A 24,636-nucleotide genomic window follows, 5' to 3' on the forward strand; every position below is an offset into this window, starting at 1 on the left:
TGTCCTTCCGCTTCTCCGCAGCTCTTTCTCTCCTCATTTCCCTCGCTTTCCCTCTACTCCTGCCTCTCTAACAATCCGACTGTTAATCCCCAATAAAGACAAATGATTGACACCTGCCCAAACAAATGAGAACCCAAATAACAGAAACCCGAGGCGTTCAAAGGCCTTTTAAAACATAGGACATTTTGGTATCATTTGCCACATTAACCATAGAAATACTAACAGCAGCAATACATTTAAAGGCCCACATCAGAACACTTTACCAAATGAAGTACATGTAATAAACCCATAAAAACAGTTTATACAACAGTCAGGAATCACAGAGAAACAGATGATATTGATTATTTTGTGTATTATATAGCAACATTAAATAATTTTCTCTGAAAAGAAAAACATCAAAGACACAAAAACACAGAAAAATATGTTAAGAGACATTCTTTATTGTGTGTACTCAGTGATTGTGATTTTACTGCTGTTTTACTGAGGTGCAGTATTTTATGTTCACCACAGTGTGGTGCAAGTTTACAGGTCAAAGGCTCATGCAGCCTCACTGAGTTCAGAGTTCATTTCTGCATTGTGAAGACAAGGTGCAAGACTGCTTTGTCTCAAATAAATACACCAGAGAGGCTAAAGATGGTTTCTTCTTCAGTCAACTTATCCCCCTGAGTTCAACGCTGGTGATGCTGCAAAGCTCTACAGCTTATGGGCCCAGAAGCAACTCGGGGAAGAGTTTTGTGAATGTTTTACCGCTGATAGAAAGTCACGACGAACTGCGTGCTAACGGCTAATATAGCATCATGGAGCTACGGGGGACAAGCAGGTTGCCCCGACTCATGTTCGACGGAGATGACACCAAATGGGAAACTGTGGGAGACTAAAGTGTTGGGACATTTGCACTTATTAGGACTAAAGAATACGGTTCTGAGAGAACCCGATGGCGAAGCCAAGGTAGCAGCAGATGGTAAGAAGAACGCCGATGCGTACGCCAAGTTGATTCAATTTTGGATGATATGAGCCTCTTGTTAATTATGAGAGATGCACCCGACAATGCAAGAAAGGCACTTAAGATATTAAGGGGGTACTATGCCGGGAAGGGGAAGCCCCACATTATCAACCTTTACACCATGCTGACATCTCTTCAGAAGACGAGCATCACCAGGGCAGAGACCGCCATTACAGCGCTACGTAACGTGGGTGAGACGTTAGGAGATGGTCTGCTGATTGCTATGATCTTAAAAGGACTGCCTGTAGTTTCAAGCCATTTGCAATACATGTGGCAAACAATGAGGATAATATAACGTTTGCAGAATTCAAAACAAAGCTGCGTAGTTTAGAAGACATAGAGAAGTTAACCGCGGCAGAGTCCAGTGATAATGTGATGAAGACTGTGGCGGGTGGAGGCCCGCCAAGTCAAGTTCACAAAACAGAGACAATGGAGACGCTGACATTATATGTTTCAAGTGTGGCATTAAAGGCCACCGAGCAAGAGCATGTCGACAGAAGACATGATGCAGCCACTAGCAGCCTATTTGCCCGTCCTTTTGGCGGCTCGGTCCATGGTTTCAGACAGAGACCAGCAAATTGGGGGTCTGTTTTGGTCCGCCAATTTTCCGCCTCAGAGGGTACACTTATTTCCGCCTCGCCTGCTATCTAAAAACGAGGTGGCAATGTGCCGCCCTCTGCGTGAGGTGGGTGGAGGTGTCGATGACCTGCGCTGATGTGCGACCCACAGCCGGGTAGTTTTAAAACCAGGAAACAGCTGATCACAGCAGTCAGTCCATCATTTCATCAGCGGACATTAAAATGAGCAACTGGACAGCCGCTGAGATCCAGGAGATGCTAGTGTCTCCTCGGTCTCTGTAGCTGTTTGGTTGTGTTAGCTTGTTGTTGTGTCGGCAAGCTAACACCGGTTACTACTTTCAAATTAAAAGTCCCCGGCTAAGTTCGCAGTTCTAAGCTCCAACGGGGTGCAATGTAAAGCTCTTATTTTGAAGACAAATTTGTTGTTATTGCTCACAGCCCAAGTTCGAGCTTCACGTCACGTCACATGTTTACGCCTACTTCAGAGGCGGCTTTTGGAAAAGGACGAATATTCCGCCTCCATTTTAGAAAGACACCTTGGAGCAAATGTGCTGCCTTTTCTATCTAAAAAGGGCTATTGTAAGAGTGACACCCACAGTGATGCCACTTGTAGACGTCAAGAAAAACAAGATGGAGCAAGGAAGGTCGCAGATGAGAGCGGCAACGGATCTGGAGCGGATTATGCTTTCTGGATCAAGGACGCAGACATCAGGGTTCAGCAGCAGCCAGCGCGCAGCATCAAGGAGAAGGGCTTTGGTCGACATGGGAGCTACTTCCCACATCGTTACCAATGTGACCAAGTTTAAGAGCTTCGATGACACATTCAAGCCAGAGACACACTGCGTGGACTCAGCGGACGGTACCCTGTGCAGATGTGTTGCTCAACGCAAAGGGAAAGCAGAGGTGTTTCTGATCGACAGCACAGGGCAGCGATGCAGTGCAATGCTGAGAGACGCGTTGTTTATACCGTCATACCCCCAAGACATTTTCTCGGTGAAGTCAGCCGCCGCTTTTGGAGCAACAGTCACCTTTAAACAAGGACAAGACACCTTGACACATAAAGACGGTACCAGATTCAACATTCATGTGTATGGCAAGTTGTATTATCTGCACACTGAAGGTGATGATAGTGATAAGTCTAACACCTGTCACGACATGCAGACATGGCATGAAATACTAGGCCACTGCAACTATGAGGATGTACTAAGATTGCAAAATGTGGTTAGTGGTATGCAGATTAAGGGCAAGACAGATAGGCCTGACCAAGAATGTGAGGTATGTATCCTGGGAAGTTTGTACAGACCCGAAATAGAGACCCTGATACAAGAGCAGTGGCTCCCTTACAGATGGTGCACACAGACCTAGCAGGTCCAGTAGCTACTGAGTCTACTGATGGATACATATGTGCAGTCCTTCACTGACGATTATTCTAATGCAATGTTTGTATACTTTCTGAAGACAAAGAGTGATATGCTGCAGTCAACGGAAAAGTTCGTAGCAGATACAGCCCCTTATAGAAAGGTGAAGTGTATCAGGTCTTACAACGGGACAGAGTTTACATGCAAGGATTTCCAGACCCTGTTAAGGAAGAACGGTATGAAGCATGAGACATCAGCCCCGTATTCACCACACCAGAACGGAACCGCAGAGAGGGGCTGGCCTACTCTTTTTGAGATGGGCAGATGTATGCTAATTGAAAGTCAACTACCCAAATGTCTATGGAACTACCCTGTCCAAACTACAGCCATGGTACGAAACAGATGCTTTAATAAGCGAACAGGGAAGACCCCTTACCAGATGCTGACAGACAAAAAGCCAAATATATCTAAAATGCAGAAGTTTGGATCTGTATGTTACACATACAAACAGGACAAGGGAAAGCTCGATTCCAGATGTGAACAGGGACTTTTGTTGGTCATGATAAGAACAGCCCCGCCTACTTGATTTATCATCCTGACACAGAGAAAGTTCAAAAACACAGACTTGTCAAATTTGTGAACGAGATAAATGTGGAAAAACAAACACAGACAGTTGAGACAGAACCAAACGACAATCATGACACAGTGAGACAACCTGTGGCTAGCAGAGTCAAACAGGGGGTTTATGTGGAAAAGGCTTAGGGGCCAAGGGAGAGAAACAAAAATCCACAAAGTGGTACATCTGATTGTAACCAAAAAGAGTCAAGTGTGACAAGTGGTGAATCTGTCAGTGGGAGGTATCCTACTAGAGAAAGGAGAAAACCTAGTCATTTAAAGGACTTTGTAACTGACAACATTGGCAGTGATGAGGTCCATACTACCATTGATTACTGCTACAGAGCAGTGTGTGGCGTTCCACATACATTTAAGGAAGCTATGGACTCAGTTAACTCAAAACAGTGGGTTAAAGCAATGGACGAAGAAATCCAGTCATTAAAGGAAAACAACACTTTTACCCTGACTACTCTGCCAAAGGGCAAGAAAACAGTTGGGGGTAAGTGGGTTTATTCTGTTAAAAATGACATGGAAGGAAATGAAAAATACAAAGCAAGGTTTGTAGCCCAGGGTTACAGCCAGAAGATGGGAGTTGATTATGGCGAAACCTTTTCCCCAACAGCCAATTTGACCAGTGTAAGGGTATTGTTACAAAAAGCAGCACAGGAGGACCTGTTACTCCACCAGATGGATGTAAAAACAGCTTACTTACATGCCCCCATTGACTATGAGATCTATACAGACCAATCCAAGGGTTATGGAGAAGGAGAAGGTCGTACCTGAGAAGGCAGCTGCTGCAGAAAGAGTCGGTTAAAGAGGAAATCCGGCTTGTGTGCTCCCATGAGATCCAGCATCCGGTCCATGAGTTCAGATAGCTTGTTGTCGCCGAGGCAATGGATGGAGAAAAGCCGGCCGGCTCGTTCTGTGTCGGAAAGCTCGAACGCTTTCAACAGCTGAGTTTTGAATGTTTTATATTTCTCCTCAGGTGGGTTTGTGAGGAAACTCGCCACTCTCTTGGCTTTTAAATTTCCCGGTGCCGACACCACGTAATAATATTTCATGGCATCTGCGGTAATCTCCTGGAGTGCAAACTGCGCTTCTGTTCGGGCGATCCAGGCTGAGGCAGACGATTCCCAGAAGTCGGGCAGCTTAAGGGAGACGGTGTTAGTCGACATATTCATAGAGATGTCTATGGAGGCGTCCAGCAAACATCACGTCGGGGTCACCATTGAAGAAGTCTTCTCTCTTTGACTGCCTTACAGTCGTTTATTCAACACCAGAACTCTAAACTCCAGTAACGGCTGGAGAAACGGCTGGAGAAACCACTAAAACTCACTCATCTCCTCCGTTGCCAAGGTAACCCACTGACGCTTACGCTGAGTTACCAGGCACCTCTGTTGCCATGGTTACTCACTGACGCTTACTAGGTGCTTAGCCTAAGAGTCAAAATAAACAAAAGAAGAGCAGACTCCCAGACCAACCCACCAGGGCTGTCGGAACTGGGAGTTAACCCTCTACCCTAAACTAGGGGTGTTACGATTTCGATTTTAAATCGAAATCGATCGAAAATAAGTCACAATCTCGAACTTCGTGTTAAAAAATGGGATCGTCGATTCTGCCACGCCGCCATGTCACGTAAACACACCCGTGTTGAAGTGCTGCGATTCAACCTCCTCGTCTAACACTGCTACTTACGGAGCCCCAGACATGACATGGTCAAAAAAAAATTTAATTGTGGCCACAATATAGATATAGCGTGCGCACAAAATACTACTTCGTGGCCACAAAACACTACTTTGTGGCCACGAAATACTAAATTGTGGGTACAATTTAGTAATTCGTGGCCACGAAATAAGGATAACGTGTGCACGAAATACTAATTAATGATATTAACATAATTCCTGGACAACTGGGTAAACAATTCGAGCTCACCTTCTCTAGAAACCATAGCCTACGTAATAGATAGATAGACGGACAGACAGACAGATAGATAGATAGATAGATAGATACTTTATTTATCCCGATGGAAATTCAAGTGTCCAGTAGCATAAAAAATACAAAACAGACATACACTAAACATACATTAAACTAAAATTAAAAACCCTAACCTTAAGAATAGAATTTAAAATAGAATAAAAGACTAATAAACGATACATATACATATGTGTGTATATGATATGATATAATATGATATAATATAATATAATATATAATAATACTATAATTGTTTGTATATCTGGAGTGTGTAACAAAAATAATTTCCCCCTGGAATTATTAAAGTATTTCTGATTCTGATCTACATATATATATATATATATATATATATATATATATATATATAAAATGTGAACAGTAGCTGCAGTATACAGTGCAAAATGGTTGACAGTGCAAATGAAAGTGAAACAGTGCAAAAATGGATGTGCAAATATAGGTAGAAATTGTTCATTGTCTATTATCTATTGTCCTTCCTGCCTTTACTGAGAGCTGTTATACAGTCTGATGGCGAGGGGACGAAAGAGTTTTTGAGTCAGTCCAGCTCCACCAACAGAAAAGACACTTAAACTGAGTGTCTTTTCTTATTCTGTTCTAGTCAGTATCTTTTTATCCCGCATTTAAGCAGAGCTTTAAGTAGGCCTATAATATAGTGAACTTTTAATATATTTTTTTTTTATTGAAGGACAAATGTCCAGAGAACACTACAGACACCTTCAGTAGTTCAGTCAGAGCAACAACAACCTGCAAATCAATACAAACTAGATTCTGATCACTGAAAGGCTATAGGTTCCCTTGGCAACGCGATACATACAGTGAGCGCTACTGTAACTGCAAGGCTGCGTTCAGTGGCATCATTAAACGCTGCGGCTCATATAGCCTATATATTCCCTCAGGTGGGAGTCTGACACACATGCTACTTTCAGGGGAGATGATCAGTGAAAGGCACTGCCTAAATGCGGGATAACAAGATATTGACGAAAACAGAATACGATAAGACACTGACCTTAAGGACATCACGTAGGCTATTGCAGTTTGTAGAGAAGGTGCGCTCGATTTGTTTACCCAGCTGTCCAGGAATTATATTAGTATCATTAATTAGTATTTCGTGCGCACATTATACCTACTTCGTGGCTACGAATTAGTATTTCGTGCGCACGTTATACTTATTTCGTGGCCACGAATTAGTGTTTTGTGGCCACAATTTAGTTTTTTGTGGCCACGAATTAGTAGTTCGTGCACAGGTTATAGCTATATTGAGGCCACAAGTTAATTTTTTTTTTTTGACCATGTCATGTCTGGGGCTCCGTAGCTACTAGCTAAGCCAGTAGCTATTAGCTACAGCCAGCCATACGATAGCACGGTGTTACACCATTCCTGTTCAGCTACCGGACCTTGGTCGGGAAGCACAGGAGAGATGATTTCCTCCAGGGCCGAAGTTTGTGTTTACCTTCGGGGTGAACCCCCTTTCATGTGTTAAGCTGGTCGGGAAATGATACAAGGGAGCTTTGCTGTATCTAGCCGTCGCCTTTATTCACAGCCAAACTGCAAACCACACTGTACACTTTATTGCTTTCGCTTCTCCTTCCTCTCTCATTCATTCACTGACCGCACGTACACACGCTCCCTCACTCTCGCTCGCCCACTCACACCTGACGCACCGCCCTATTCCTGAAAGGTATGGAGGACCAAACCTGACATAAGTATAAATAAATAAATAAATGCATAAATGCATAAATAAATGAATAAATAAATAAATGCTGAAATAAATGTATAAATAAATAAATAAAAGTATAAATAAAAGAATGAATGCTTTTTATTTATTTATACATTTCTGTTCACCTACATTTATTTATTTCTGTATTTCTGTTCACCTACATTTATTTATTTCTGTATTTCTGTATTTCTGTTCCCCTACATATATTTATTTCTGTATTTCTGTGTCCATATGTAAATTAGGAGGTAGGAGGTCCTAACCTCAGTCAAGAGCATGATTGGTCAAATCGGAGAGCCAGACAAAAGCAAACGATTCCTGATCTCAAGCCTCGCTCTCTGTAACGTTGTAAAACAGCTCCAGTTAGCTTAATGGCCTCGACCAGTATGACAGGTTAACTGGCGTTCATTTTAACTTGCGAGGGTCCCAGGTGTGCTGGTGGTGTGGTTTGAGAATCCCGTCTGGAGAGAGAGGGGTCCTCAGCCATGACCGCTAACCAGGAAAAACATTCTGCTCATCGCTCCAAGTCATGTATATGTGTATTCTAGACGAGCGCTACAGAGCACAAATCGTCCAAAAGTGCATGTTGTCGGTCTCATATCTTTGTTGTGAATGTCTGTACTCTCAAATAACTCATGTGTGGAACAGGCTGAGGCATTTGTTCATGCCGAGCGGCTCGAGAGCAGAGTGGAGACCCCTTTTAGCTCTTATGTTAGCTGTTAGCTGCTCGCTGTAGCGCAGCGTCCAGGCTACCTTGTGACACCGGTTACCATCGGGTATTTTTCATTCCGCACTGTTCAAATGGTCACTTAAAGCCATCGTTCCGAGCCGCATACATCGTTATTAAGCTGAAGCTAAGTCAGTGTGAAAACTGTACACTGTCATACAGCCTGCTGGTTAAACAGTCTGTCACTTATATGTGTATTCGTTTTGACGTGGCTTGAACACTTCTATCCACACGGAGATGCCGGGGCTGCGACTTGCAAACCACTGCTAGACGAGCGCTACAGAGCACAAATCGTCCAAAAGTGCATGTTGTCGGTCTCATATCTTTGTCGTGAATCTCTGTACTCTCAAACAACTCATGTGTGGAACAGTATTAAGCATTTGTTCACGCCGAGCGGCTCGAGAGCGGCGTGGACACCGCTGTTAGCTTTTAGCTGCTCGCTGTAGTGCTAAGAGCGTAGCGTCCAGGTTAACTGTTGACACATGTTACCACCGAGAGTGAGATACATGTCTGGGCTTTCCTATGAACCATTGTCGCTACTGGTGTTTGTATCACAGGTTGATCTGGACGTCTCACGCTTTGCTACAGCTGATTGACCACACGCTGAGCTCGGGCTGGATGTCAACGTACTCTGCAGACTGTTTGACCGGCAGGCTGTATGACAGTGTACAGTTTTCACACCGACTTAGCTTCAGCTTAATAACGATGTATGCGGCTCAGAACGATGGCTTTAAGCGACCATTTGAACAGTGCGGAATGAAAAATACCCGATGGTAACCGGTGTCACAAGGTAGCCTGGACGCTGCGCTACAGCGAGCAGCTAACAGCTAACATAAGAGCTAAAAGGGGTCTCCACTCCGCTCTCGAGACGCTCGGCGTGAACAAATGCCTCAGCCTGTTCCACACATGAGTTATTTGAGAGTACAGACATTCACAACAAAGATATGAGACCGACAACATGCACTTTTGGATGATTTGTGCTCTGTAGCGCTCGTCTAGAATACACATATACATGACTTGGAGCGATGAGCAGAATGTTTTTCCTGGTTAGCGGACATGGCTGAGGACCCCTCTCTCTCCAGACGGGATTCTCAAACCACACCACCAGCACACCTGGGACCCTCGCAAGTTAACATGAACGCCAGTCAAATTCATAACTTAACCAGAGCTACATCAACAAATGTCAACAACTGCAGCTAACAGTTAGCTGAGCAGGCTTGCTGGTAGCCAGCAACATTCCTGTACAGTGTACAGGAATCAGCGCAGCTAGTAAGGCAGAAGTAGTAGACCCTCATCGAGCACACTCCTGCAACCAATCATGCACTTGACTGAGGTTAGGACCTCCTACCTCCTCATGTACATATGGACACAGAAATACAGAAATAAATATATGTAGGTGATCAGAAATACAGAAATACAGAAATAAATAAATGTAGGTGAACAGAAATACAGAAATAAATACATGTAGGTGAACAGAAATGTAGAAATAAATAAAAAGCATTTATTCTTTTATTTATACTTGTATTTATTTATTTATACATTTATTTCAGCATTTATTTATTTATTCATTTATTTATGCATTTGTTTATTTAAGCATTTATTTATTTATGCATTTATTTATTTATTTCAGCATTTATTTATGTATTTATTTATGCATTTATGCATTTATTTATTTATTTATACTTATGTCAGGTTTGGTCCTCCATAGAAAGGGGCCACGCCACTCTTACACCAATGGCAGCTGCAGATGCAGGAGACACATCGACAGAACTTGAACTCCCTCCTCTTTCACTGAAGTTGCCCGTGTGGAAGTATTTTGGATTTCCAGTGAGTTATGTTGACAACATTTGCGTTGTCAACAAAAAAGCCACAGTTTGCAAACACTGCAGAAACTAGATGGCAGGTTATTTTGTTTAAGTTTCCAATTGACTGAAGACATGTTATCGTTGCATTATGTTGTTAATAAATGTTTTAAACTTGACAATGTGGTGTGGTAAATTGCAAACAAAGGTCAGAAATTATATTGCATGAAAGTCTAGTCTAAAAATGGCATAGCAACGTTTGCTTTAAAAAAAAATAAATGTAAAAATCGAGAATTGAATCGAATCGTGACCTTAGAATCAAAAATGTAATCGAATCGAGGATTCGGAGAATCGTGTCACCCCTACCCTAAACCAACAAAGCAACTAATCCTAATTGAAATAAAGCCACGAAAACTGAACTACTGCACCCATCAGAATAACATAAATCAAAGGCATAATCCCTCAGCCAGCCTCCTGGCTGACTGACAGCACTGCTGGTCCAGTGGCACGCAGTGAGCAAGGTGAGAGAGAGAGACCAGAGCCTAGTGCCCTACCCCCTCTTATTGGGCGCGTTCAAGTTGACCTCCTGCTGCCTGATCACATCAGCGAGATCTGCTGGCGACAGCAGGGGCGGGGATACAAACGCTGCTATGAAGTCGGACACTCTCTCTTCCCGTAGACGTGACGTGACCTGGCTGAGCTCGCGGTGTTTGCCTTCTTCGCCGGCGAAGAAGTGGAGGAAATTGAAATTCCATTAATGTTTGATTACAATCAACAACGACTGTGATCAGTTTTCTTACCTGATGCTATGGGAACTTTGCTGGCCTTTTTCTCATATTAATCTCCTTCAGAAATTATTCAATCTGAGATGTTCAAAATATTAGTCAACCAAAACATTTGGGCTGAGGGAATAGAGCAGTGGAACTGCTGCTGTGTTGCATGCAGATGACCGGGGATCAAGACCCGTGTCAAGCCTGTATTTTTGCAGAGGATGTGTTCATCTGATTACTTTTATATATATATATATATATATATATATATATATATATATATGTATATATATATACAGTTCATATTTAGAGACAACAGAATGTGACAGCTTTGTCACAATAACAACTTCAAATTTGGATACTTTGTAATTGCTTCACTTCAAACGGTCACACAGTGGCTCATCAAGAGTAGATGAAGAGCCTAAATGTTGTCTTACTGTAAATGATCATGTTCTGTTTTCCTTGTAATGTCACCATTAAATACATTTGAACTTTGTCTATCTGGTACATTATAGTAAGTCTTGCACAATAACAATACAATTACAACAGTTATTCATTAGTATGATGACAACTGGGCTTAGGTGCATCATGATTATATCACAGCTGAAGGGAATTTGCTGACTACATTTAACAAATAAGCATAACTATAGACACATAAGATGATGCATTTTCTCATAGCAACATCACAATGAATTAAATACATTTCACTGAATGAATGAAATACAATAATCAGAACAAATGACTGAATCAGATGCCTTGTCCCGCTGCACCATCTCATCACACACAGCTCAGGATAATTCTTTGTATTGTTAATGTGATGGGAACAGAAAGGGTTAATTAATAAGAGTGGATAGTACAGATAACACTGGACACAGCAGTTAACCACTTCTCCATCATCACCCTAAGCTGACAGAACTGAGCAGTTTATTGATGACATCTTTCAGGGTTGTTGCGTTACATGAAGGATTTTATAGGTTTATTCATGGTGACTATCCCATAGGTGTAGCCACACGGCTGCTACTGATCTGAAGGTATTTGATATTTGAGTAGAAAAGAGGCAGAGGCCTTATGGATATGGAAATTCATCGAAACACACGTCATATACGTCAGCGTAGATGAGAGCCAAATAGGGCAAAGTCCTGACGTCATGAAGGTGGGTCTGGGGTCGCGCAGTACCTGGAGAGCAACTGCGCGAATGCTCTGCAGCAACCTCGCTCCCGCGATAACTTAAGGTCATGTGACATCAGATGCGGAGCAGAAACCACTCCCATCCAGGTCATCGTGGACACATTTTAACCAGCATGCATCACGATTTATGCAGCGCTGCGCAGCACTGCGTGATCTTGAACTCGCCTATTGAATCTTCCCAATCAGCCGGACCGCTATCACCTGGCAGGCAAGCCAATCACCAGCCATAGTGACACATCCTGGCCAGCAGACATGGAGCATGTAACAGTCAGTGAGAAAGAAACTAACCAAATGGTGAATTATGTCTGCTCAGTCCACTACAACATAAATAAATAACAAGAAGCAAGTAAATGTATTTACTTTTTAAACACAACTATCAGGGCCCGTATTCACAAAGAATCTTAAGGCTAAAAGTAGCTCCTAACAGGCGAATTTAGGAGCAACTCCTAAATCTAATGGGCGTGTCAGTCGTAACTTTAGGACTCCTAATTTTTGAAAATAAGAGTTATTCACAAAACATTTTAAACCTAAAAGTAGCACCTAAGTCTGGGAGACCTTAGAAGTAGTCCAGAGGACTCCTAACTCACTAAGACCTGGTCACAGCCGAATGTTTTGGAGACGCTAAATGACAGGGAATTATTAAAATGATGTCGGATGGACCGCGAAGGGTTGTGGTTGCATTGGTGAGGGACGCAATAACGTCCCCAACCAACCGAAACAATCAAATAACGCCAGAGTTAAAATGTTTGGCAACACTCCGGTATTTGTCTAGGGGGAAAATGCAGCTCTGTGCACGGGACTAGTATTACCTGGGGACCTCAAGTGGTTAAGAAATTATCCCACCACGTCAGTGTTTCGTGCGGCGCATTCGCACATGATAAGGGAAGTCTGTGTTTTAACTCGAATTTACTGACATATTCCCCGCGATCGATTGCACCGGAGCCCTTACTGGAGCAGCACAACGGTTAGATATGGATACTTTTAATATAATAACTGGTGAGCCTGTTGAAAGATGGAAAAATGTTCCTTACCGCATGCTGCCATGCATGTATTACATCTAATCATCTTTCGAAATTTCGCTTTTCTGATGAGCCTCCTGAATTTGCACCCAAAATGCTGTCAAAACTTTCATTTATAATTCCCAACGCAGCCTCCATAATTCTCGACCGGGAAAAAGGCAGAAAAAGGTGTGGAAAACACAAAAAACCTTAAGAAAAACAAAGAACGACCCCAAATCACAGAGATGCCGATTTGCACAGGACAAATGACCTCTGTGTTTGGTAAAATATAATAGGTAATTTGCGGTGGAATTTTTACATTACAAATTAAGGACATGGCAGATTCGCAAGGGATTAAGATCACAGACGACCTCCGCAATTATTACAAATTACTGGAGGTCCCCAGGTTATACTAGTCCCGTGCGAATAGGGCTTTTGTCAATCGGAAAAAGTTGAATTCCATCAACACGCAAATTGTTTTTTCAATAGCTTTTCGAGCAAATGCCGCTTTTATCGACAATTCACGCTTTTCATCGCAATCTTCTAATTTGTAATTTTTACAAAAGTGTTTTGGTTTTTGTTTTTTGTTTTTTTTTGGGGGGGGGGGGGGGCACTGAATTCTCCTCATAAATACATTTCTTTATCCAGTATCTATTCATAGGCTTTGTCATGGGCTTGTAGGCAACTTCCTTATTTTCACTTCATGCATTGCGTAGCCTAAATGACTTTTCAATGGGCTGCCCTGTCACTCAACAACCAATCACCGTTGTCACCGCCTCTAAGTGCGTCCTTATAAAATGACATCATCCATAGCAACAGAGAGTTACTTCTAGTTTAGGAGTTCACTGTTTTGATAACTAAAAGTAGGTCTCAGCGGCTTTGTGAATTACTTTTAAGAAACGACTCCTACATAAAAACTTTTAGTCCGATTTAGGAGTACTCCTAACGTTAAGATAAAAGTCTTTGTGTATACGGGCCCAGGTCAATATACATGATCGTGGTCTCAGTGGATAGTTCAGGTCTCAGAGAATGTGTCCCCATGTACATTTGTATCACCACCTATGACTTATCCTACATCAGACACTTGGAAGGGAATCAGGCTCCACAATACAAGTGTCACAGCCCTGTTTGTAGTACTGTATATAATACCACTAAACAGCCGTTAGATGGCAGCAAAGACATGTATGAAATAGAGGCTGAGAGTTTCACAGCTGCCCGACCCAAAGCTCTGGTATTTGATGACCTGGGAATGAGACTCAACAATCAACTATGTTTCTCCAGAATCACGTGCTGCATGTTTGAAGTGGGCAGAGCTCTAATGGGGGAAAACATGTGAAGTCACATATTTCCATGCACCTATCAGGAACAGGCTACAGGTTTTGTGATGCTTGGTTGCTGTCAATCATATAACGTGCTGATACCAACTAACAATATTAATTAACATTGAATAAGATGAAGAAGACAGATTTCTAAGTATTACCATATAGATGTTAGTGAAGGATGAGCAGCAAACAGTCAGGAATCACACAGAAACAGGTGATATTGATTATTTAGAGTATTGTATATGTAGCCCAGGTAGATCAGATCACGAAGGGTTAACTATTCTTAGCCAATCAGAGAGCAGGACCGCAGCAGCAGTGGGCAGGTTAAATGACACTAGTCAGACACCTGAGTGACTCTGTGGGGAGAAGAGCTGCTGCTCCTGCACGTTAATCATACATGAAATTAAACTGGAAATCATACAAAATAACATTATCAAATTAGAATGTAAACAGCCTGTACTTCTGTTGAAAGTTTCTAGATGTGTTGTGTGAATCGAGCCACGGTGAAATCTGCAAAGCATTGCTGCATGACTTCTGAATTGGTGAGTCACAGACAAACCATTCAATGTTGCACCATGAGCAGGTGTGTAGCACTGGACCTAATTAGAGTAGTACTGAAGTAAATTGTCGCTGTTATATGAACTAAAAAGAATATTACCATCTTGACAAAGTGTATTAAATTGATATTTTTTTTCCTGACTGATAAAGCTATTGTAAAAAGAAATACTGAAGCAATATTAGTGTTGTTTTGTTTTATTTTATCACTATATTGAATCTGTTAAATGGAAAAGGAGTTAAATTAATCCAATTCATATTTTGTTTTGTGTTGTATTTAAAATATTGAGATAAAAATACAAATTTAATTTAAATTAATCATTTAGAAATTAATTTAATTAAAGGTTATTTGAAATATTGAAATGTGTTTATTGTATAATTTATATCAAATGTGTATAATTTGCAATAGGTAGGTGCATTGAATTAATTCTGGTCATGTCAACAACTGCAGGCCAGGTTTTTCACCTACCCCTTGAAATGGATGGCAAGCTAACCCAGATGGATCACCCCAGAGGGGTATTGCACAAAACTAGGATAAGGGATTAAGCCAGGATATCTTGGTTATCCTGGCTCAATATATCCGTGATCCGGTTGCACAAAAGCAGGATAGGGGGCAGTAGGATATGTTATGGTATAAGTTACCATGGAGATTTATTCTGTGGAGCTAGCCTGCTCCAGACCAGGCTAACAGCCAGGCTAAGATTAATCCTAGTGATTCACCTGTATTTCCAACGTCAATCCTGTGAGGAATTAATGTGTTTTACAGCATGTCCATGGTCTTTCTAAGTATGTTCCATCATTTTAACTATCCTGCATTAAAATATTACATATATATTGTCATTTTTCATTTCATTTAAATCTGTTGGCTGTTTGTAATTGAAACAGTCTTTTTATATTTATTCAAGTGGTAGTATTATTACTTGGGCCAAGTATTAAATGCTATGCTAATGAAGACTGCTTGTCAAATTGCCATCAGCGATTTCATAAATATGTTTTATTGTAGAAATTGAGATTACAAAACACGGCTGATGAAGTTGCAAAGGTGTTTTCAATTAAATATGTAATAAGGGCAATATAGTATATATAGGTCCAACTCCCATTCAACTGTTCCCTCTTCATAATGGCTTGCCCTTTTTTGGATGATGTACTTGATGAGGAAGCCTTAATCCTCAGACGAGCATTTAGGCGTGAAAGAGTCTTCCGGGACAGGTCAGACCCATTGGCCTTTGGCGATGACCATCTCATTGAGAGATACAGATTCTCAGGTGATGGACTGAGATATTTATGTCGGCTGCTGAGTCCAAAAATACAACACCAGACTGCACGAAGCCATGCTCTCACTGTGCCACAGATGGTTTGTGTTACATTGAGATTTTTGGCAAGTGGGAGCCTCCTTTATTGTGCTGGGGATGCAGAGAACCTCAATAAAGGAACCATTTGCCGCACAATAATACATGTTTGTCTGGCGCTGAAGTCATTAATCAACATATTCATCACCTTCCCTGGCCACAGAAGACCCCTCCACATCAAGGAGGAGTTTTACAAGATTGCAGGTAAGCTCAATTTCGACATGCAACCATTAGTTTCTACTTTGATCAGTCACAGTTGGATACTCACTATTTTTTGTTACAGCTTTCCCCAACATCATTGGTGCGGTGGATTGCACACACATCAGAATCAAACGCCCCTCAGGAGAACATGAGGGAGATTACATTAACAGGAAATCCTTCCACAGCATCAATGTTCAGGTAAGAGTGATTTGTGGTTACTGTGACCTACATAAATTATTTCTGTGCAATAAATGACCTTAATAGGCTACAACTTCACATTTCAGATGATCTGTGATGCTGACTGCCTTGTCAGCAATTTAGAGGCAAAGTGGCCTGGCTCAGTGCATGACTCAAGAGTCTTTCGGGCTAGTCCAATTTACCAGAGAGTTTCACAAGGTAAGCCAAACATTTTATTTGTACTGTAAGCACCTTGGACATCATGAGTGTTTAACTCTGCCGTGTAGTTTTCTAAATGATATCTTGCATTATCAGGCGAATTCTCTGGTGTGCTGCTGGGAGACAGAGGCTATGCCTGCGAGTCATTCCTCTTGACTCCCCTTGCGGACCCCCAAACCCCACCACAGTAGGCCTACAACCATGCACACACCAAGACAAGGGCTCGAATCGAGATGACCTTTGGCATTCTGAAATCTCGCTTTCAGTGCCTGCACCACCTGAGGGTTTCCCCGGACAGGGCCTGTGATGTAATTGCTGCATGCGCAGTACTGCATAACACTGCAGGCCTAAGAAAGGAGAGGCCCCCCCCGAGTGGCTGTTGATGTTGACTGGGAAAATGCTCCCATCTTCCCAGACAACATTAATGGCAGACTCGTCAGGGAGCAATATATTGCAAGTTTTTTCACCTAGTTTTTGGATCTGGCCTATCCTTGGTTAATAAAATATCTTGAAAGTTACTGTGTGTGCGCGCATTTCATTTAGCATTGGTGGTTATTTTAAATTCTACTTCACATTAATGAAAAAGGGAGGACACCACAATTTTTTCTAATTGAATTTTTTTTTATTTGGCAGTCATTTTTCTTGGTTGCTTGGATCCTAGAATAGAGAGAGCAGAGGCAACAAAGATTAAAACACTGTATTGCAGTTATGGTTCCTGTGTGCACTGAAATACTCACTTCTCTTTCTAGTTTCTGGATTTCCAAGTCCAGTTTCCTCAGTGTTTGGCGTCTTTTTTAATTTGATTTTAATGTCTGCCAGCTCTATCTGTTTCTCCAGGTGCTTAGAATACAGTTTTCTGACAGTTTGTGAAGTCTGTAAAAGAAATGTCGATTAGCACAGCAGGATTTGTGCATAATGTACATTTACTTTAGCCAATACTCACAATGTTACCAGGCTGCTTGGGGGACTGTGCAGCATCTGGGTCCTGTTACACATATTTTGTATTAGCACCACATCACTGACTTTAGATCAGATTAGTCACTGGACTAAATAAGCCGGACATTTCCATAAAATTGACATACCTCAAGCCTTCTGGAGTCCAGTGACACAGTCTCCTCATCTGCAGAAGTACATTCTGCAGCTGCAGATGTGCCTTCCCCTGACAAATACATACATGTATTGAGAGAACTTGAATTAAGATTTCACAGGACATACCACATCTGTGATTTCAATACAATGTACTAACCGGATCATCTTCTGGTGGCTCCAAAAGAGTAACCGTGTTCCCAGACACTGTAAGGAAATCCAAAGTCAGACAGTATAATATATTTATCTGATTGTGTACCAAGTGCAGTAGTACTGCAGTATGTACCTTGGATGAAGTGGACAGTTTCTGCGGCTGGGACAGAGTCGGTTACTGTCCCTCCCTGGACCCCCTCCATCACTGGCCTCCCTTTATTCAAATGGAGTGCCAGCTCCTCTGCTGGGGTCGTATCCTGGCTTGGGCCGCCCCCTGTGCCATTTAACTGCTACAATCATACAGACAGTCAACATGTCAGCAGACACCTAATCTATTCACCTCAGTTGTTCACTGTTATCTACTTTAAAGTCACTTACCGGCCTGCAAAATGTTCTTGTATTTAATCTTAACTTGCTGCCAGGTCCTTATTTGGCCAGACAAGTTTGTTCTTTATGAAGGAGAGGGAGATAAAATAGATTAAAACGTAACATGAGAAAAATAGATTAAATCTTTTGCACTTAATCATACTTTACATTTCAACATGAGTAACATGCACTTCTACTTGCCAAATTTAAAGCAAAGTGTACAACAGTTGATTAGTGGACTTTAAAAGTAACTCCTTTAGTCCTTTAATTGTAGCCTCATTATGACAGTTCCAGTGGAGCACTGTTTATTAATTGTACAGTTTTGAACTACTTACGCATTAAGCCGGTCCGCTATTGTCTGCCAGGCTTTCTCTCGTTCTTTATTTATGGCACTTGTATTGCCTTTTTTCCTTATAATGTCTTTCACATCCTCGTAAAACTCCATAAGGAGCTCTTGCTCGGCGGCCGTAAAATAAGACGCACGACTTTTGTCCATGTTTCCATCGGTGATTCTGTGAGCGATCGTGAGGTCTATTTAAGTATGCCGTGAACACGCACTTATCCTGACTATCTACACCTGGCTTGACATAGCCGCGCCTTTTCATCCTGGCTCGGCAAACGTGCAACCAATGAAGCCAGGATGCGCCGAGCAGACTAGGTCAAGCCGCGCTTGCTCAGTTATCCTGGATATCTTTATTCTACTTTTGTGCAATACCCCTCTGAGCTCCAGTATATGAACTGAACTTTGTCTTTGTCCAGCCACATTGGTAGGACAAAACTACACCAAGCCAGCACCCCCAACTACACTCAGTTTCAGTATCATTGACTTGACTTTATAGATTTTTTTTTCACTTTTCGACTTGACTGCTGTAACCTCCTGACTTCCATAAAGACACTTTGTTTTGCAGCTGGAAGTTAAGATAATGGATTAAGAAGCATACTGTTATTCCTGTTGTGTGCAGTGCTGATATGGTAATGATGAAGTGGTTGTTCATAAGGTGATTTGGTTTAGGACTGCATTATATTTTGATACACAAATTATGATTTATTAAGTCTGAATTATTTTGGAATAGGGTGCACCCAGACCCAGATGTGTACAGTCTGATTTGTATACTGTTTTTGGTGTTATATTTTTGGTTATAATACAAGGTATCAAATTAAAGCACTTTGTCTGGTTTCTTCATTTAATTTTGCAAACATGTCTGCCTCCTTGTCGAACCTTTTGTTAATTCTGATTCCAGCCACAGTAATTTCAGCCATTATTATTTATTTATCTTCATTGAATTTAGTGTATTTGGAGCCATGTGTTACATATAGTAACCTTTATCATTTTCTCTCAGGGTTCCTCTGTGTTTAAGTCATTGCTATTCTTGTTGTATGTTGCCTGCACATTAAATTTGTGTTAACCATCAGCTCAGATCACTACTGTTGTACTGTGTACTACATGTTTTAACATGTATCTCACTGTGAGTCTCTCAGTCTCAGTTTGTTTCTCTTTCTTTCTAAACGTATCTTATGACCTCCTCACAGGTGAAGCGTTACAGGACATCAGTCAGTCAGCTGTTTAGTTGTCAGAAGGCTCCTTTAACAGAGATACTGGCTCTCTGTTTAATCTCTAACTTCAGCGTTCATGCTAAGCTAAGCTAACCTTGTCTGGGAGCTAACTCTGCTCAGAGTTCACATTGATATCAATCTCCTCATTCAAATCCTCTGTGAGAATACTGAATGTTCAGGTAATATATTGAAGTGTCGTCACAAACGCGCATGTGGACCAAACTTTTTAAAATGTGAGGATTTTATTGAAAAGACAAACATCAGCACAAAAACAAAGAACAACACATTTGAGTTTAACATTCATTCATGTTCATCAATGTAAAGAAATGTACATGTTTAGTCTCATAAGTTCATAGTCATACATGTGTCGATATACATCTCCCACTCTTCTCACCGCTCATACGAGAGACGCACTGGCTCCATGATAGACCAAACTCCATAGAGGACAACATAGAACAGTCATTCTTATATAATATTACTTGTAATGCAAGAAGTATTTCTGTCTTTTAGTTCTGCAAAGCTAAATAAAGTGACACCAGGAGAGTCACTGCTTGTGTTTGTAATTCACGTCTCTGGATTCAGTCGCTCAGGGAGCTCAACACCGTTGTCAGGAGCAGCTAAACAATAAATACAGGAAACAGTGTTGAAAAGGTTAATCTGCACAATAATGTCAAACATGCTTTAATCTAAAACATGAAGTGTGAGTCAGATCAGCTGAAAAAGAGATAAAGTAAGTTTTACTTACAAGATGGAGGGCTGATGGCTGAAATCAGAACAAGACAAATAATTTCAGTCACAGTTGTAAATGCCAGATTATCTTTAGTCACTTTATTACTCTCTTCTACTCACTCAGACTGAGTATCTGTTTATACTCAGTCTGTTTAGTGCTGACTGTATTTACTTTCTCTGATGCTTGTTTTCATTCTGCAACCTGAATAAACGAAATCAACTCAAAGACTGAAATCAAAGTAGTGAAATCTTTCCTTTTTCTCTCTCACCTTTCTTCTTTTTGTAAACGATGAATCCAGCAGCACCGATGAGAATGAGAGCAAGAACAACCACTGCAGCAGTGACGAGGACGGTCATGTTACTGGGCTTCACTGTTGAATACAATAAATTAAGACTGGTGCAGATGAAGCAGGTTAGAACAAATTAAAACAATGAATTAGTTTATCACTACTGGTTTTGTTTTTTCCAGCATGAATTTCCATGCACTCCCCTTCAGCACCCTCTGATCTCACTCTTACCCCAGTTGGTTCTGATCCGATCTTTGTCCAGTTTGGTGATGATGTCCTCCTTCACACCAGAGAGCTGAAACACACAGTCGTACCTCGTCCAGTCTTCAGGTGTGACTGATGAAAGGTTCAGGTCAACACTCATCTGGAAGGTTCCATCGTGGTTGGGGAGGATCTCTCCGTGGTCCACCTCCTCATGAAGCTCCTCTCCATCTTTCCTCCAGACGAGTGAGGCTCTGTGAGGGTAGAAACCTGTAGCGAGGCAGCTGACTGGAGAGGAGGGAGTCTTCTGGAGGAGAGACACTGAGGGAAGATCTGGAGAGGAAAGAGAGAGATATTAAAGAGGAGAGAGAGGAAAAGAAACAAGGTAAAAGAAAGATGAAGAAATTACATTTGGAATCAATAACAGAAGGTGTGAAAGTGCTTTCATGCAAATGTTGAACAAATGTATTGGATGCAATTTTGTTGCAATACTATGTTTGTTGGCACATCACTGCTGCAAACTGTTGATCAGGGGAATAGTGTGAAACCAGCAGCAGGATGTGAATCATGTCGACAATGGGCTTGTGACAGTTTGTAAAAGTGTCGGTCGACTAAATATTGGAAACTAACAGTTAGTTAGAACTGAAGAAGGATGTGAGGTGAAACGTCATCAAGAAAATTAAACAAGTCCAGTTGCCTACGATAGATCACTTGGGAGAAACGTTTAGTAGCATCACAGTCTGAGCTTTGATGGTGAGTGATGTCACCCAAAGATGTCTGTGATTGGTCAGGACTAAAACAAATGTAACTACTACAAAAAAAGCTGATGTCAGACAGGTTGGATTAATAATACAATGACAGTTCAGTCTGAGCAGCCTATATGAAGATCACTGTGTCTAATAAACTACATCAGGTCAGGTGATCCTACCTGTTCTCAGCAGAACGCTCCTCCCACAGTCCACATACGTCTTCAGGTGCACCGGAAAAATCTGAGTCAAATAAGTCTTAATTTTATTTCCTAAATCCTCATGGGTGTTCATTAACATTGTGCCGATGACAGCCTCAGGTGTTAGAGCGATCCATGTAGATGTATTCGGATCAAATTCCTGAAAGTCTTCTCCATCATAACCAAAATGAGTGAAACTTTTGACTTCTTCAGTCTCATCATCCCACTCACAGCCTCCCACCACCTGTAAAACATGGTCACCTGAGACAGAGACAGAGACTGTAATTAACACGGATTCACAGATGAAACATTTAATGCGATCATGAATCAGATTATTATCAGTAGTTTGTGTTTAACAGCTTCAGCAACAAGTCTAACTAGCAGCTGATTAATGTTGACATGATGAATGACAAGTAGTGGCTGGACCACTGAAGACAAACTGATATGATGGTTTACTTTACATGAATCTCTATTTCAGGTTATGTGTAAAATGATGTTAGAGTTTGAACTGATTGGTATCTTGAGGCCCTGGGTCACTTTACAACTAAGATGCAGAACAGTAAGAAGTTAAACAGGCTATAACATGTTACATACTGTACCTCCACTTTGGTGCAAGAGACGCATCAAGATGTTAATGTAGGCTTTGAAGGTGTTTGGCAAAAAATGGAAACACATTTGTTTGTACCACTCCAGATGCTCAGGATCCTCTGTGCAAAATGATTTAACAGTGTCCTTTACATCCAGGTTTTTGTTGCTGTCACATGACCCCAACAGAAGTTCATCAATCTCTAGTGTCGCCACAATCTCTGGGATGTTTGGGATTCCAGTTGATGTAGTTATGAAAACTTCAGGGAGTGTAGCACTGCAGGACAAACAAAGGAGCTTATAAATAACACTTATCATGAATATGATGCTAAGAGAAAATATAAATATGATATGAAGTGTGTGTGTTTGCTGCACAGAAGGAAAATGCGAATCAAAATGCAAAAAACTTTTAAATGTAATGTGCAGAACAAACAGCCTCCATTCAGTATGAACACACACTCATCATCACCACTCAGACATATGATGAAGTCAGTGTGATTCAGTTAAAACAGTCTGAACAAGTTGAAACAGGGGTGTAGTCAGTAATGGGCCAATTTAGTCAAAATACATTTTATTCTCAGCACGTTATACATTCTTTGATACAGTGAACAACATGTACAGTTTCATGAGAGACAGCAACAGACATGCAGGTTTGTGGAAGTGCAAAAAGAGATCCATCCAGGACACCGTGCTCGGAACGTGAGCGGTCTGTGGACAAACCCTGGAGCTCAGAATCTAAAGCAGTGAGCAGAATTTCAGATTTTTTTTTTTTGAAAGGGAGAATTATTGAAGTTGAATGATTTTGACACACAGGGTTTACAAAACCCAACATGATCAATTTCTGAGTGCACCGACCTAACTGAGGGACTGAAAGAGAGCCATGCTCAGTTTAGAGACGATTCAGAGTGTGATTTTGAACAAGTTATGAAGTTAAGAGAACAGCTGATGCAGAAAAATGAAATCAAGAGGTGAGACCAGAGAGAGACAGATTGTTGGATCTGTGCCCACAACTAGTTTGAGAAAAGCAGCAATTATGTGAAATAATGATGACATGACTCAAACACATCTGGAATGATATCCTGACAGACAGCTGACAGAGCTGGACTCTTGTTTCCAGGAGGATCAGTACAGTCCAAGACATTTACACAGAAGGACTCTGTGGACCCGTGTGATCACTATCTCATCTCAGTTGAGGATGCTGAATTAACAGTCATAAAGTGCAATAAAGTGGTTAATGAACAGTGTCGTGCGCTGTAGAGACGATGTGCTGCTCCACTGGAAGTTAAACTAAACTCGGAGGAAAGAGTCGAGTGGACTGTGAAGTTTAAAGAGTTTAAAGGTTTAAAATGTGATCTTACCTGGTGATGAAACGTGACAGAAGAGAAGCAACAACAATAACGTTCTCATCTTGATTTGATGAGGACGAGTGAGTGAAGGACCGAGCTGGATCAGCTGTTTCCTTTAATTTATCCTTGCAGAGGGAGGAGAGAGAGTTTCTGTCCTGAGAAGATACATAGTCCAAACCACCTTCAAGTGATCCAGTCCTCACAACACCCCTAACATTAAGTAAAGTGTTAACAGTGAATACTAGTTTATTCCGTGGTTACCGCAAAATAGACCTGACCACAGAATGAGGGGATCAGCTTTACCAGTGAACTCCCTCACTTCCTTCCTTTTTCACATAGCTATGGGGATTTAAAACAAACAGATCAAAACAGCTTCGAGTCAGAGATTGGGTCAGACTGAAGAGGTTTGTTTTTTTTTCTGAACCTGTCTTTGAGTTCAAGTGAGTGACACTTGATGGTAAGACTTGCATTCATCAGGCGGAGGGAGCGTGGGGATCCTCGTGCACAAAGATGCATCTCTTGGCCTCTCGCTTGAAATCAGACCACTTTTTTAAACTCTTCCAAAGTCTGCGGCTCCGAGCTCACAGTGCTTAAAGCTTCTGTCACTTTCTGCCATTGCAGTTCATTCATTTTGTTGCTCAGGCCTGATGGTCTCGCTGTCTTATCACATGAAACAGTAGATTCACCCCCCTCCCCACCACAATACATTCTGTACAGTCACTCATTCAGTGAGTCTGAACTAGAGAGAGGTGGATGAAGCCTTATGGAGCTTTTGGGCTTCAAACTCTGCAGCATATTGACATCTGGTGGCTTAT

At 41.5% G+C, this 24,636-nt stretch overlaps 2 protein-coding genes and 1 long non-coding RNA gene across 3 annotated transcripts in view; 1 reads left to right on the plus strand and 2 right to left on the minus strand.

Annotated features, from left to right (window-relative positions):
* Positions 1–23,882, minus strand: part of LOC115579320 (major histocompatibility complex class I-related gene protein-like) — a 26,991-nt gene extending 3,109 nt beyond the window's left edge. Inside the window, exon 1 of the mRNA XM_030412824.1 lies at positions 23,834–23,882. Coding sequence (XP_030268684.1) covers positions 23,834–23,882 — 49 coding nt within the window. The remainder of the gene's footprint in view (positions 1–23,833) is intronic.
* LOC115578487 (putative nuclease HARBI1) lies at positions 15,743–16,788 on the plus strand. Its single transcript, XM_030411469.1, has 4 exons — positions 15,743–16,175; positions 16,255–16,370; positions 16,457–16,568; positions 16,665–16,788. The coding sequence occupies exons 1-4, from the start codon at positions 15,743–15,745 to the stop codon at positions 16,757–16,759; spliced, it is 756 nt and encodes a 251-aa protein (XP_030267329.1). The 3' UTR covers positions 16,760–16,788.
* LOC115578488 (uncharacterized) lies at positions 17,656–18,850 on the minus strand. The gene is made up of 3 exons (XR_003983464.1): positions 18,186–18,850; positions 17,941–18,097; positions 17,656–17,861 (listed from the first exon to the last, which is right to left on the minus strand). It is a non-coding gene; the product is annotated as an uncharacterized LOC115578488 (long non-coding RNA).
* Positions 23,883–24,636: the final 754 nt, after the last annotated feature.

The sequence above is a fragment of the Sparus aurata genome, chromosome 3, assembly GCF_900880675.1.
Source record: "Sparus aurata chromosome 3, fSpaAur1.1, whole genome shotgun sequence".
Classification (NCBI taxonomy): Eukaryota; Metazoa; Chordata; class Actinopteri; order Spariformes; family Sparidae; genus Sparus; species Sparus aurata.

Excerpts from the sequence above, each read along its gene's own strand:
- LOC115578487 (XM_030411469.1), top strand. The coding sequence starts at position 15,743 with ATGGCTTGCCCTTTTTTGGATGATGTACTTGATGAGGAAGCCTTAATC. Across the intron at positions 16,371-16,456 it reads TCCACAGCATCAATGTTCAG|ATGATCTGTGATGCTGACTG; the intron begins GTAAGAGTGATT and ends TTCACATTTCAG. Across the intron at positions 16,569-16,664 it reads TTACCAGAGAGTTTCACAAG|GCGAATTCTCTGGTGTGCTG; the intron begins GTAAGCCAAACA and ends TTGCATTATCAG.